The following is a 13526-nucleotide window of genomic DNA, read 5'->3' as shown; positions in this document are numbered from 1 at the left end:
TTTTATTGTTGTTGTTGTTTGTTTGTTTTGTTTTTGCTTTTTTAATTTGAAGTAGTAAATGAAAAGTAATAAGGTGCAGGAGCAATAGAAAAATGGTAGAAGTGGGAGCTGCAACAATATAAAAACCCCCAGGGACAAACATCAAATGTAATAAGAAACTACAGGACCAAAATATAAACCTGGAAAATGCAATTTCTTTTCTGTAAGAATGGAGGTTTCAGAGGCCATGGAAGGTTTCAGCCATGCTGTTACACAGGCAACCTTTTAGCATTTACTGGACTAGAAGTATAAGAATGATTTAAAAAAAAAAAAAAAAAAGTTCTTTCCTTGGGAAAGTTTGGGGTTTTTTCACCACTCAATATTTTTTCTCTGCTATTTTCAATAGATGTTTTCCAATAAGTGTTTTTATTCTTCTTTTACTCCTTCTATTCTTACTAACTATTATGTTTCAGGTGTTTATAACTATTTTTTATTATTAATGTACAGCACCTCAAACCCATTAGCATACAGCTAACAGGAATAAAAAATGACAAAGGAATTAATGATAAAATTGCCTAATTGAAAATGCATTTGAAAAAACAAACTCAGACATTTTAAGTGCTAATTTTGGCCTGTAAAACAAAGACAAGTTATTTCACAAAGATATGTTTCTAAGCAGAGCTAGACTCTTTCTAGAGTATCAAGTATGTAAGTGTAGGGAGCATGTATGATTTATTACCACACTGTAAAAATTCCACTTCTCTGTTCCCAGTAAACTGATTGCTCCCTGAAATCAATGAAAAGGTGAAAAGATACACATAGTATCTCAGGCAACTGAATTGAGTTCTCTGGCATAAATCAGAATTTTGGCCATAAGTTCATTTCTTGTTGGAGGTAGGCTTCCCACATAATTTCTGTTTTGATGTCAATTTGCTCAGCCTTCTCTTCATAATCAATAAATTAATCAATCAATTAATTGACCCTTCTGGTTCTTGATGACACACAAGCCATCCTATGATGAATATAACTACCTTCTCTAAGAACAAGAACTGAGGAAATGGAAATAAGCTTACCAAAAATCCAAATTTTTTTATGTCTTCTGAGCTTCCTGTCATCTCCAAGGTAAGACCATGAAGTTGTTTTAGAGAACTAAAATGGACTTATATTTACTTTGTATTAGAAGTAGTTAAAGGGGGAGAGGGAAGTTCTGCTCAAAATGAAGCAATAGGCACAATAGGAGATGAGGTGTAAAGCATCACTTTTTTCTTCCCCTCTACCTACCTTGCATATCAGGTATAGAAGAGTCGGGGTTAGGCAAGGTATCTTCCTCTCTCCTGTGTTCTTCACAATTCACAAACTGAAGTTACAATTCCAGTCCTGGCTACTCCATTAAGGCTTCCCATGTTTCTACATTATGGCGCTTCTACATCCTTTAAGGGCTTCTACAAGTGAGTACAGAGGGAGCAGTACTGCAGTATGTCACACGTGGTGCAGAATGGCAGCTAACTCCTGCAGATCTTGAGGAACAGGGCAGGGAGGGAAGGCTGCTCCAAAATAATGTCCTTGTGTGTCCTTATGAGAGCATGAAACCAGCTGTTTAACATGAACATCTTAAAGAGCTGCATCAACCAAAAATACTGCATAAAGTAAATTATGTCTATCAGGGATGTGTATCTATCTAATCAGAAAGTTTAGTTACATTGGATAAGATCTGATTCTGTTCATCTTTCTTGTGAATTTAGCTCAAGGCAAAAAAGAGAGCAATGCTGGTTTAACATTGAGAAAGTGTCAAGAATTCCACTGGTTATTTTCATCTCTATAATTTCTCTCAGCTCTAGTAAGAAAGGTAAAGTTGCCTGCAAAATCTTTGTTTTCCAGAGCATTCACAAAATACTTGCTCCTACAAGCAGTCACTTAAAACCTTCATTGATAGTCTCTGCATTTTATTTCTTACCCTTGTGAAACTAAATATGCTGATCTTTACATTTAATGTGTGCTTCCTATGATACACAATGTAAAAGATAGTTAATGTGAGATATACAGTGATGGGCCATTATAGTATTTAAACCAGAAATAATTTTCTAGCTATGGTAATGGCAGAGCCAGAAAAGAAGAAAGCTTTGTCATACACAAAATTCTCATCTGCTGGTATCATACCAATCCATGAAGAAAAAACAGAACTTGTCACAGAACCAGCCATGGTTATTTTAAATCTAAATACTGCATTCCCACAAAATGGGAAGAAAAATAGGCACTGTAAAAGAAGAATGCACAAGATGAAGACTAAAATTCAAAGCTCAATACCAGCCCCAAAACAATAAAAGGAGGGGCCACCAATGAATAATATACATTCTGACAAATATAATTCAGGAGTAAATGTATCCGAATCTTCTTCTATGGCCCATACCTCAGAAAAATTAATAAAAATACAATTAGGAAAATATTTTCAGATACAGTCCAACAATGTTTTATATCCTGTGTTTATTACAGGTTTGGGGGTTTTTTTAATGTTGAAATTGAAAAGCTTACCCTTTTCTTTTTTTGTAAATCAGTTCCTTTCTCATATTTAAGCATGGTGCTAAGACTTACTGCAGATAACTACTCAGCACATTTGCCCAAAGCAACACATTCAGATTTTAAAAGTCTGACACAGGACAACTTTGGGAGAATCAGAAGCTATTTTCTCAACAAGCTACAAGCATTTGACAAGTGCCAGCTATTAAGGAAAATCCTTGTTACTAGGCCTACATCAAAGCTCCTTTGATAAAGAACAGCTTTCACTTCAAGTAATCCGTGTCACAGCAATTTTGTTATTTAATTTTACTACTGCATTACCTAGCACTCAAAACCAGAGCTGAACTCATTTATGCCAAGAGATAGCCTGCTCTGCAGAGAGCTAATTTTCTGCTGGAGCACATTTTGTGTGCAGCATGCCTAGTGAAGCCCAGCTTCCTGTGACGCCTGGTTCTCTGCTGTACAGGCTTGGGAAATTCAGTGTGAAGATCTCCTCCCACTTTGGATACAGAGAAAGAAGGTCTCACCTTCTTCAGTGACACCATTTTATTAAATATCTCTCTTTATCTACAAGGTATAAATATTATTGTTAAAGACACAGGAACTGTTTTGTCAGATCAGAACTGTACCCAGAAACCTACATCCTGTCCAGAAGCAAACAAGGACTTGTATTTCACAAAAAGAAGTTGCCGATTTCAAATTCTGTTTCCTGTCTTTGGACAAAGCAAGACACATTAATAAGGTAATGTTAAAACAACCTGCACATTCCTCCTCAGGCTCACTTCTGCAATGACACTGCTGGTAGGCAGGCTGATGAAGATTCAAGTGGTTTATTAGTTCTTCAATAAAATGCTCACTTTAAAAAAGAACAAGAACAAAAAACAAAACAACACACAAACAACAACAAGAAAGAAAGAAAGAAAGAAAGAAAGAAAGAAAGAAAGAAAGAAAGAAAGAAAGAAAGAAAGAAAGAAAGAAAGAAAGAAAGAAAGAAAGGAAGAAAAGAAAGAAACCAAACCCTCCAAAACCCTAGAACACTCAAAATCCCAAACTCAAAGTATTTTGAATGCAGACAGATAATTTATGAAACTTCTTAATTAAAAATACATTGGATAGAAATTTTTAAAACATAACCTTACCCTGAGCTTTATGACAAGCTTTTCTGTGCTACTGACAGTTTTTTTAAGATACGTGGAATGTAAAAAAGCATCTAGTTCATTGCGTTGGTTCAGTATAAAAGACAACAAGAAGGAAAGTGAGTTATGAAACACACACAGGTGCACAAATTTGCTGAATAAATAGGTGGTAACAAAGACAAGAGTGGGGAGCAGAAGTTTTGAGGGCATTAATGTCCAGGAAGATACCCTGAAGAGCATCTATCTGAGCTTTGTCTCTGGTAAGTGGGAAAACATAATTATCCATGAGTACCACAAGATATTTGAGGGGGTGTATAGGACTGTGCAGAACTTCTTATGGGCCATCAGCAGGAATCTGTAAAATTTTCTATGGGATGTTCACAGAACTGGCCAAAGACAGGAAAAGGAAGGATCAGGGAGGATCTAGGAAAACATGGAAAAATGAGATGTAAGGGGAGTCACATGTGAGCTGGCAGGATTCGTCTTACTGAGCTCTCTGCCTGATCACAGCAACCAGTCCTATATTTTTATGAAGCTTGTTTGTAACTTTTCTTTTGCACCTAAATATCCTGCACCAGTGAATTTAATCCTTTGGATGTGTAATCTGCTATCAGATTTAAACTGGACTAACCAGTAAGCAGGAGAGACACGCACATGCACAGGTGGGCCAGGGTCCAGGTACGGGCATTAGATGGACCAAGGGCCATGGGGATTTGTGAATGAGGGTGTTCTGGTGAGTGCAGGGAGTGAGGGTGTATGAGAGATCACCTGGGCATTTCAGTCTGTTCAGCTGGAGAAGGGGAGCAGGACTTCACTTTCTGAACTTGCATGATGTGTCATTTCTGGTAGAGTTCTGTGTGCTGTGGTAGTCTGACTGGCTGGCTCTGTTAGCATCCTCTGTGTGTGCCATGCTTGTCCAGGACACATGGGAGCATAAGAATCCTGCTGGGTTCAGTGTACGTGGATGGATTTCAGCAGCCAGAAAAATCAAATGCCAGGTACCAGAGATGTCTGGGTTCAACACTTCTCAGAAGATCCCTAGGCTTATGTTTTTTGAAAAATCCAGTTTACACATGGGAATTATAAAATAATTGAAAGGAATATGGTGAATTTTAGTTTATGCAAAATACTATCAAAATATGAAAGAAAATGCTGAAAGAACTGTACTTCTTTGCACTGCTATAGTAGTCTTACAGACATTATTTTTAACATTTTAAATTTATTAAAAATAAAATTTAAAAGAATTGCATAAATGTGAAATACAACTTACATAATTGTACTGAAAGTAGTTTATCATCCAATTAATGCCATCTTCTGACCAATGAAGAAGAAGAAATCTGTGCTGTGTTTTGCCTGCTAGCCAGCCTTCTGAGCATTCTCCACTATACCAACTGCATTAAAATTTGTGATGATACTATTTACCAGGGGAGCAGTATGTCATCACAATGGTATTTAACACCCTAATCTGGATTATATCTTACTTTGCACTTAGTTCAAAAACTAGTTCAAGCTCTTATTTACTTGTTTCTCATTTTTATCTCCATTCTGTAATAGCAGCTGTTATCACTGGAGATTCCTCATTCCAGCTATAAGGTGTGGAAAGTGTTCTTAAAAAGGAATAACTGCCTGTCTTTGGGCAGTTACTTAGTTGTCATCACACACACAGAGAATGCAAAAACAAGCAAAAACCATGTTGAAGAAAAAATAATTTCTCAAGTAGGGTTTTACTTTGGAGCTTTGCTGAATGTTTTTGTCTAACATCTTCATAATGAAACTGTGCAGTTAGGCGAACTGGATCATCATGGCATTATGGAAACACATCAGCTACAGGACTGAAATTTAATGAAGACTTTTATATAAAAGATTATGTCTAATAATGAATTCAACATCACTCGGCTCATAATAAGGCATATCTCCATGTATGTCCGTAATACTCAGGAGCACACACAACTGTCTCCTGAAGATAGCTGGAAAGAAGGATTTAGTGGCAGAAAAATACTGTCAACAGTACGACTGGATCCACGGAAAATATTCTTGATCACCGGTTCTTTGCACTTTTCATCCTAAGTGCTTTAAAATATTTTCCCGTGTAAATATTTGAATTTCTATAATAGTAATAAAATCCTTTCTTTTTCACTTTCTCTTGACACTAACTAACTTGCTTGGAAGCACTTATTTTCCATGTCTATTTGCTAGCAATAAGGCGAATATGACAGCTGGGTATTTGCTCAAATGACCTTAGAGCAGCCTGACTGATAACTACAAACTGGTAGATGCCTGGTTTTGCCTGCAGTACAGTTAATTTGTCATAGAAAAAAAAAAAAATTAAAATGTGGAATTTGTGCTTTTCAACTTTGGTTTTGTGCACATTGAACTTAGATTTAGCTAATACAGACCAACAATATAAAAAGGCACTGCCTAAGTCTTCTTAAGTATTCCTAAGCCTTCCAGGTAACAAGTGTCAGAATGAGAGAATGAAGTGTTAAGCTGTATCAGGAGAGGTTTACATTGGACATTAGGTGAAATTCGTAACATAAATAGCAATTAGCCATTGGAATGGACTGCCCAGGGAGGAGGTGGAATCACCACCTCTGGAGATGGTTAAGACTGATCATGGCACTCAGTGCAATGGACTGGTTGACAAAGTGGTGTTGGGTCCCAAGTTGGACTCGATGTCCTCAGAAGGCTTTTCCAACCAAATTGATTCTGTATGCTGATGTGCGATTAAACTACAGTCTCTGCGACAGCAACTGTACAGTGAATAGCAAAACAAACAAACAAACAAACAAACAACAACAACAACAAAAAAAACCCACACACACACACAAAAAAAAACCAACACAAAAAACCAAAAAAAACCCCAACCCTCTGCATTTTTCATCTTAGCAAACGGCAGGAGCCAGCAGGGCACCGCAGAACAAGGGGCAATGAAGCAGCCCTGAGGTTACCCACATGCGCAGGGCTAGACGGGCAGGCGGGACCCTCCGGAGACGGGGCAGCTGCGCGGCCGGTCCCGGCTTTTCGGGAGGAGACCTCGGCACGGCCCTGCGGGTCCCGGCTCTCCGGGGGAGCCCGCGGCACAGCCCGGCCCGGTCGGCGCCGGCTCTCCGGGGAAGTCTCCAGCACGGCCGTGTGGGTCCCGTCCCTCCGGGGAGGCCCCGCCCGGGCCTGGCGCAGCTTCCGGGGCAGCCGCGGCCGTTCCGGGCGGCGGCGCGGGCGCCATGGGGGTGACGAGACAGAAACACGCTAAGAAGATCATGCGCTTCTACAAGCACAACTTCCAGTTCCGCGAGCCCTTCCAGGTGCTGCTGGACGGCACCTTCTGCCAGGCCGCGCTTCGCAACAAGATCCAGATCCGGGAGCAGCTGCCCGGGTACCTGGACGGCGCCGCGCAGCTCTGCACCACGCGGTACGGCGGGGAGCGCGCTCCGGCCTGCCGGGGCCGGGGGGAGGTGGCGCTGGGGGCTGAGGGAACTTGTAGGAGCCTGGCTGCAGCCCTCAGGCCCAGCTGCCTTTCCGAAGGTGGCACGGCCCCGGGGCCAGCGGTAGCCCCGCTGTGTGAGGGACGGCCGGGTGGGTCTCTTCCCACCCGCAGCGTCTGCTTGGCGAAGTGGTTGCAGCAGGGGCAAGCTGAGATCCCCTGCGGCCTGCCAGTGCCGGGTTGTTTCCGAAGCAGCTGTTCGCAAGGGAGGACAAGGATGCGCTAGACAGAGACGTGAAAGTAAAACATGAATACTACATACTGAAGTTGCCTCCAAGTTGCCTGTGTTATTACTTGATTGCATATACTGTATATATTAAAATACAAAAATATATTGTATATCTCCAATTACAGAATAGCCAACTGCCCACTATGGAGGCAAGTAGTGAAAATACCAGGGAGATGTATATCCTAGGCTCAAAAAACACACCGAGCCTTCTTGCGCCGTGTATGGAATTGGCCTGCACTTCTACAGTATGGAGTCATGTCCTTAGCTGTGAAACGTTTGGGAGTTGCTTTGATTCAAACTGTTCATGTCATGTTGAAATATCACTTCTTGCTGCTTTTCTCAGCACTATCTGTTGGTCATTTTGACCAACTTCCACTTAGGCCAGCTGAATGGACACGTTTTCTCTGCTGTCAGCACTCGCAGTTGCTGAGACAGCACCTCAGTGTTATGAAAAGAGCCTCGCAGGGGAAATGAGCTGGCTCACTGTGACCCCCCCAGATGGGGTCTCACTAGCGTGGAGTAGCGGGGGAAAATCCCCTCCCTCACCTTGCTGCCTGCGCTGCTTTTGGTGAAGCCCAGGACACAGCTGGCTTTTACATTGCCAGCTCGTATTGAGCTTCTTGTCCACCAGCACACCTCCCAGGGACTCTTGTCAGGGCTGCTCTCAGTCCTTCTCTTCCCAGTTTTTGTGCTTGGGTTGCACTGACCCGTATAAGAGCCTTGCACTTGACATTGTTGAACTTCACAAATCCATCTGAAGCCTCTCCAGGCCCCTCTGGATGGCATCCCTTCCCTCCAGACTGGCAACAGCACCACACAGCTTGGTGTCAATGGCAAACTTGCTGAGGGTGCACTGGATCCCGGTGTCCATGTCATTGACAAAGATGTTAAACAGGTCCCAATACCGACCCCTGAGGAGCAGCACTTGTCACTGGTCTCCACTTGGACATTGCTTGCTGCAACTCTTCAAGGGCAACCCTCCAGTCAATCCATATCCACCAAATAATCCATCTGTCAAATCCATGCCTCCACAAGGATGTTGTGTGGAACAGTGTGAAAAGCCTTGCATAAGTCCAGTTGGGTGACTTCTGTTGCCTTTCCTTATCCGTCAGCACTGTAACTCTGTCACAGAAGGCCACCATATGTTTCATGATTTCCCCCTAGTGAAGCCATGTTGACTGTCACCAGTCAACTCCTTGTTTTCCTCATGCCTTATATACTTCCCAGGAGGATTCACTCCATAATCTTGCCAGGCACACAGGTAAGACCAACTGCTGAGACAGGCCTGCTGTTCCCCAGATCCTTTATTTCCATTTTTAAAAACAAATTAAATTTTCATGTTTTATAATAATTTAAAAATAAATTAAATTTTAAAAATAATTTTATTTGTTAGGTAGTGCTTCATATTCTCAGTGGTATCTGAACATAAATTTAAGGACTCGGCATTGTCACTGATGTGAATTATTTTTAAAGCATTTAATATATCTTAATTTTATTACTGGTTAATCATGTTTACAACCAAGGAAACCTTGCTGATGTCTTCAAATGGGCTATTGCTTTCGGAGTTCTGGGTGCCATTTACAAACCATAGAGCCTGAATAACTGGGCGTTGCTCATTCCTAAATAACTCACATCAGCCTTTTGCTGTTGTAAAAACTATGAGGTTTTTTTTGTTTAAAAATTATTGTCTCTTTTGGTTTTCAGATGTGTTATAAAAGAACTTGAATCACTGGGGAAAGCACTGTATGGAGCAAAATTAATTGCCCAGAGATTTCAAGTTCGAAACTGTTCTCATAAGAATCCTGTGAGTGGTTCAACCTGTTTACTTTCCATGATTGAAGATGGCAACCCTCATCACTTCTTTATTGCTACACAGGTAAAAGCTCATGGGAAATGTAGCTCCATTTCTTTTGAAGTGATGCTTTGATACCTAAGGATAAAGAAGTCTACAGTAACCTCTATTGTGAGGTTTTTAAATAGTTTGTGGGAATTAATCATGTAAAGCCTTACTTGCTCTTTAATGTATTTCCTAATTATGGAGCAGGGAATCTTTTCTCTTACTTGAACAACTAGATTTCTTTTTTTTACTTTGTAATGATACTGCTTAGTTTAGCTGAAAGTGTGCAAAACATACTGACTACCTATTGACATGTAAAAAACAACTCATGAATGTTTATTTGCATATTGCTTGTGTGTGTATCCCCCTCCCTGAACTGTGTTGCACAGTAGTCTGAAAAATAAAATTAAATGTTAACATCCATATAACTTCAATTTTAAGAAATTTTGAACTAAAGAATAAATAACTATACAAATAAAAAAGGCAATTTTTTCTTGGGTTTGTTATTGGGACTGCATGTATAAATGATAATATATATAAAATAGTTTATAGTAGAATTCTTCATAATTATGTAAGTTGCAGGAGTTTAAAAATTATTTATTACAGGAAAAATTATGTTACTTCTTGTGGTGTGGTGGTCTGCATAAAAGTGAATTGGGACTTTTTCCTCAAAAAATGTATGTATGCATATACATGCAGGAAAAAAGAAAATGTTGGTAAACTTTGCATCAGATGTACAGCTGATCAGGAGAGAAATTGAAATTTAGTTGTTCTGAAAGGCATTGCCATGTATATCTGCTAGATTAAGTTTCTTTTTATAATGTAATTTTATCTACATAGTTTTGTATTAAGAGTAGGTGCATTTGAATTGCAAATACCATTTAATCTGAAAATATTGACTAAAGAATTTAATTTTGCAGGACCAGGACTTATCAAACAAAGTGAAAAGGAAACCTGGCATTCCTCTCCTCTTTATTATTCAGAACACTATGGTGCTAGACAAACCTTCTCCTAAATCTTTGGCATTTGTTCAAAAGTTGCAGACAAATCAGCTTGTTCCAGAGTACCAAAAGCAAAGTATTGTGGAGCTTAAAGAAAAAGAAGGACTAGTAAAGCAAGAAGGTGAAAAGAGAAGAAAACGCAAAAGGGCGGGCGGCCCAAATCCTCTCAGCTGTCTGAAGAAGAAAAAGAAGAAAACACAGGAGGGTCAGGAGTCTTGTGCTGAAAAGAAGAAAAGAAGAAAAAGAAAACGAAATAGAGTTAAAGCAGAAGCCATGCAGTCAGTGCAGAAGAATGAAGGAGAATAACCGCATCTTTGTAGACAACACAGAACTTGAACATTGTTTGAACTTTGGGAAAAAAAGATAGATTAATATGCAGTCATATGAAATTGAGTTGTTGATATTAAAACTTATTTTTATGAGATGCTACTGTTTATATACTGTTTATTTTTACTGCTGTATCTCAGTATTTGCTGGTTATTGTCCTAGTAATTTATTCTGTAATTTAGTATTGGGTTTGTGACAAAATATTTAGGAACCCTCATATTTCATTATTCTCTCCAGCATCATGGTTTGTGTTAAAATTCACATGCTGTGTAGCAGTTTTTTAGGAATGCTTCTTGGCTTCCATATGGATTTTGGTGGGATATTAGACTTCTTTCTAAATCAAGGTTGCTAATCTTAATAAAACTAGTTTTTATAACTGGCCTGTTAGAGATTATGAAACTGATCTAAAATAACACAATAGTTTATTGATCTCTGTTTGAATACAAAAGTTAACTCTTGCAAAGAGACTGCATGCCCTCAAAAGCCCTGTCTAGCCTAAATTTCTCTGTGAGTACCATGTGAACCAATGTCTCTTGGTGTTGGTCTTTATTTATTAAGAAAACCCGGAGGGTGTGCAGTTGTCTTGATATTCCTAACATTATAAGGGCATCTCTAGTCTTGCCTATTTCACCTGTAGTTTATTTTTAATAGGAAAATGCAATTTAAAAATGCTGAATCAAAGCACTGGTAGCGCTTAATGCCGTCTCAGTATAGCAGAGCTGTGCTGGACTCCTGGAATACAAATAGTTGATGATGATGGAACTTGGGTCATGATGGCTGTTCTGCTGTTCAGGAACAGAACAGAACTGGGCTGGAGGAGAGTTGTGGTTTAATCCCAGCTGACACCTCAGCCCCATGCAGCCATTCACTTACCTTCCCCTGCATTGGGATGGAGAGAATCGGAAGGGTGAAGTGAGAGAACTCATGGGTTGAGATAAAGACTGTTTAATAAGGCAAATAAAAGCCATGCAAAGCATGCAAAACACAAGCAAAGCAAAACACAAGCAGTGCAGAAGAAGGAATTCATTCACAGTTTCCCATGGACAGGCAGGTGTTCAGCCACCTGTAGGACAGCAGAGCTCCATCAGCTCTAATGGTGACTTGGGAAGACAAACACCACTCCCAATGTCCTCCCACTTTCTTTCCCAGCTTTTTATGCTGAGTGTCATGCCATATGGAGTATTATGGATGTTATGGAATATCTTGGGTCAGTTGGGATCAGCTGCCCTGGCTGTGTGCTGTCCCCACTTCTTGTGTCCCTCCTACCTGCTTGCTGATGGGGTGAGAAGCAGAGAATTCCTTGACCCTGTGTAAGAGCTGCTCAGCAATAACGAAAATATCCCGACACTTAAGCACAAATCCAAAAACACAGCTACTGTCAAGAAAACTACCCTGGCCTAAAGCAGCACAACGAGAGAGTTTCCAAAATGGTTTCAAGTACCTGATATTCTAAAGTAACTATTGCTTCCTGTACTTCCTTAAATGTTTGGTGGCATTAGAGTCTGAAGTGGGTGCCTGAGATGACAGAGATGTGCAGTATAGCACATGCTGTGGCATCAGTGTGCTCTCACAGTGTTCCCAGTCATCCCTTGCCAAATTTTTAACTTTTCTCAATGCATTTCTTCTTAACTGAGATGTTAAAGCTTTCTGCTTCTTGACCTACATGGGCTTAAGCTGTGTCTTCTAAACAATTCTTCAGCCTGTGTATCATGCATATGCAAAGTAGTTCTCGTGCATTGTCTGTACAGGTTCTTGAATGTCTGGAGTACATAGCTGTAATGTATGATGCTTTTTGTTGGCTTTTCAGATTACATAGACAGTTGTTTCACAGAGTTTGGGAAACCAGCTCGAGTGATGGGAGTTGGCCAGTCTTAGCAGACTCGGCGGGGTCTTATCTGCAGAGTGTTCCCCCTGGCTAGCACAGGGAGGTGCCTGGAGTGCTCTGTGCTCGCAGCACTCCCAGCCCAGGCCTTCCTCACAACACAGCTGCTGGGAGCAGACTGTGCCTGCTTTGTTCTGTATGAGAGACTATAAGCATCTTTGGAACATATTGTGAGAGACAGAAGCAGGGCAGAAGGGTGATGTAGTCAAGATGAAAGCCTTAATTGAAATTTAAAACAGTCACACTCATCGTGGTGTTATTCCTACATTCATTGCTGAAGTGAGCCCTGAGGAGAAATATAGTAACTCCTAGAAATACCTTAATGCAGCATATTTGTTTGACATATATTACCTTTCTCAAGATGTCATAGTCCCTATACCTTCACTTCTTTGGGCACAGTCCCATATTAATGTAGTTTTGGTTCCCATTCCTCCATAAATGTTGCTTATATTTCTTCCTCCTCCTGAAACCCACCCACAGACATCACTGCTGTAAGTAAAGCTTGGAGCAGACAGCAGAGATGGTTTGCCATCAAAATCTCATTCTGAGTCAAAAGTATATTAAACCCCAGTAACTTTACTAAGAATGTTGGGTTTAAAAATAGAGCAGAAAACACCCTAATTATATACAGTAGTCCCTTTTAGTGTCATTGAAACACAAAGCTTAAATACCCTTTTTTATTTTTAAAGACTGTGAACAGATACAAACATAATTTCTGTAAAAAATGAGAGTATTTTAACAGTCTTCGAATTACTCCCACCTTAAGGAATTTAAAACAGCATTTATCTACATTTGCTTAGCATTTGAACGCAAACTGACTCGTGGTGCTGCCATTGGGAAGAAATGGAATACGGAGGGAGTGAACTCTTGAGAGAATAACTAAAATTTATCTGCCGCAAACCTGCAACTCTCCTCCTGCGTGGTAAATAATCTGTCTGTGAGCTTTGGGAGAGAGCTCCGCCCGGGCAACAAGCAGAGGCGATCAGAACATGTGTTTTACCGCTTTGAACCTCGAAAGAGAAGCCCACCTAGTTTCCAAGTGAAGCAAGTCCTGCAGGCCGAAGCTGACTGGCTGTGTTTATAGGGTTAGATCAGTCACCCCGGAGCAGCCGGTGGCACCGAGCGCAGCTGACGGGCCCT

At 40.4% G+C, this 13526-nt stretch overlaps 1 protein-coding gene across 1 annotated transcript; it reads left to right on the top strand.

The window, feature by feature from the left end:
- Window positions 1-6823: 6823 nt before the first annotated feature.
- On the top strand, window positions 6824-11310 carry UTP23 (UTP23 small subunit processome component). The gene is made up of 3 exons (XM_040065461.2): window positions 6824-7038; window positions 9044-9215; window positions 10097-11310. The coding sequence occupies exons 1-3, from the start codon at window positions 6851-6853 to the stop codon at window positions 10481-10483; spliced, it is 747 nt and encodes a 248-aa protein (XP_039921395.1). The 5' UTR covers window positions 6824-6850; the 3' UTR covers window positions 10484-11310.
- The last annotated feature ends 2216 nt before the right edge of the window (window positions 11311-13526 follow it).

This window comes from Hirundo rustica, chromosome 1, assembly GCF_015227805.2.
Source record: "Hirundo rustica isolate bHirRus1 chromosome 1, bHirRus1.pri.v3, whole genome shotgun sequence".
NCBI classification, from domain to species: Eukaryota; Metazoa; Chordata; class Aves; order Passeriformes; family Hirundinidae; genus Hirundo; species Hirundo rustica.
Note: the sequence above shows the minus strand (reverse complement) of the source record. Positions and strands in the feature narration are given on the sequence as shown.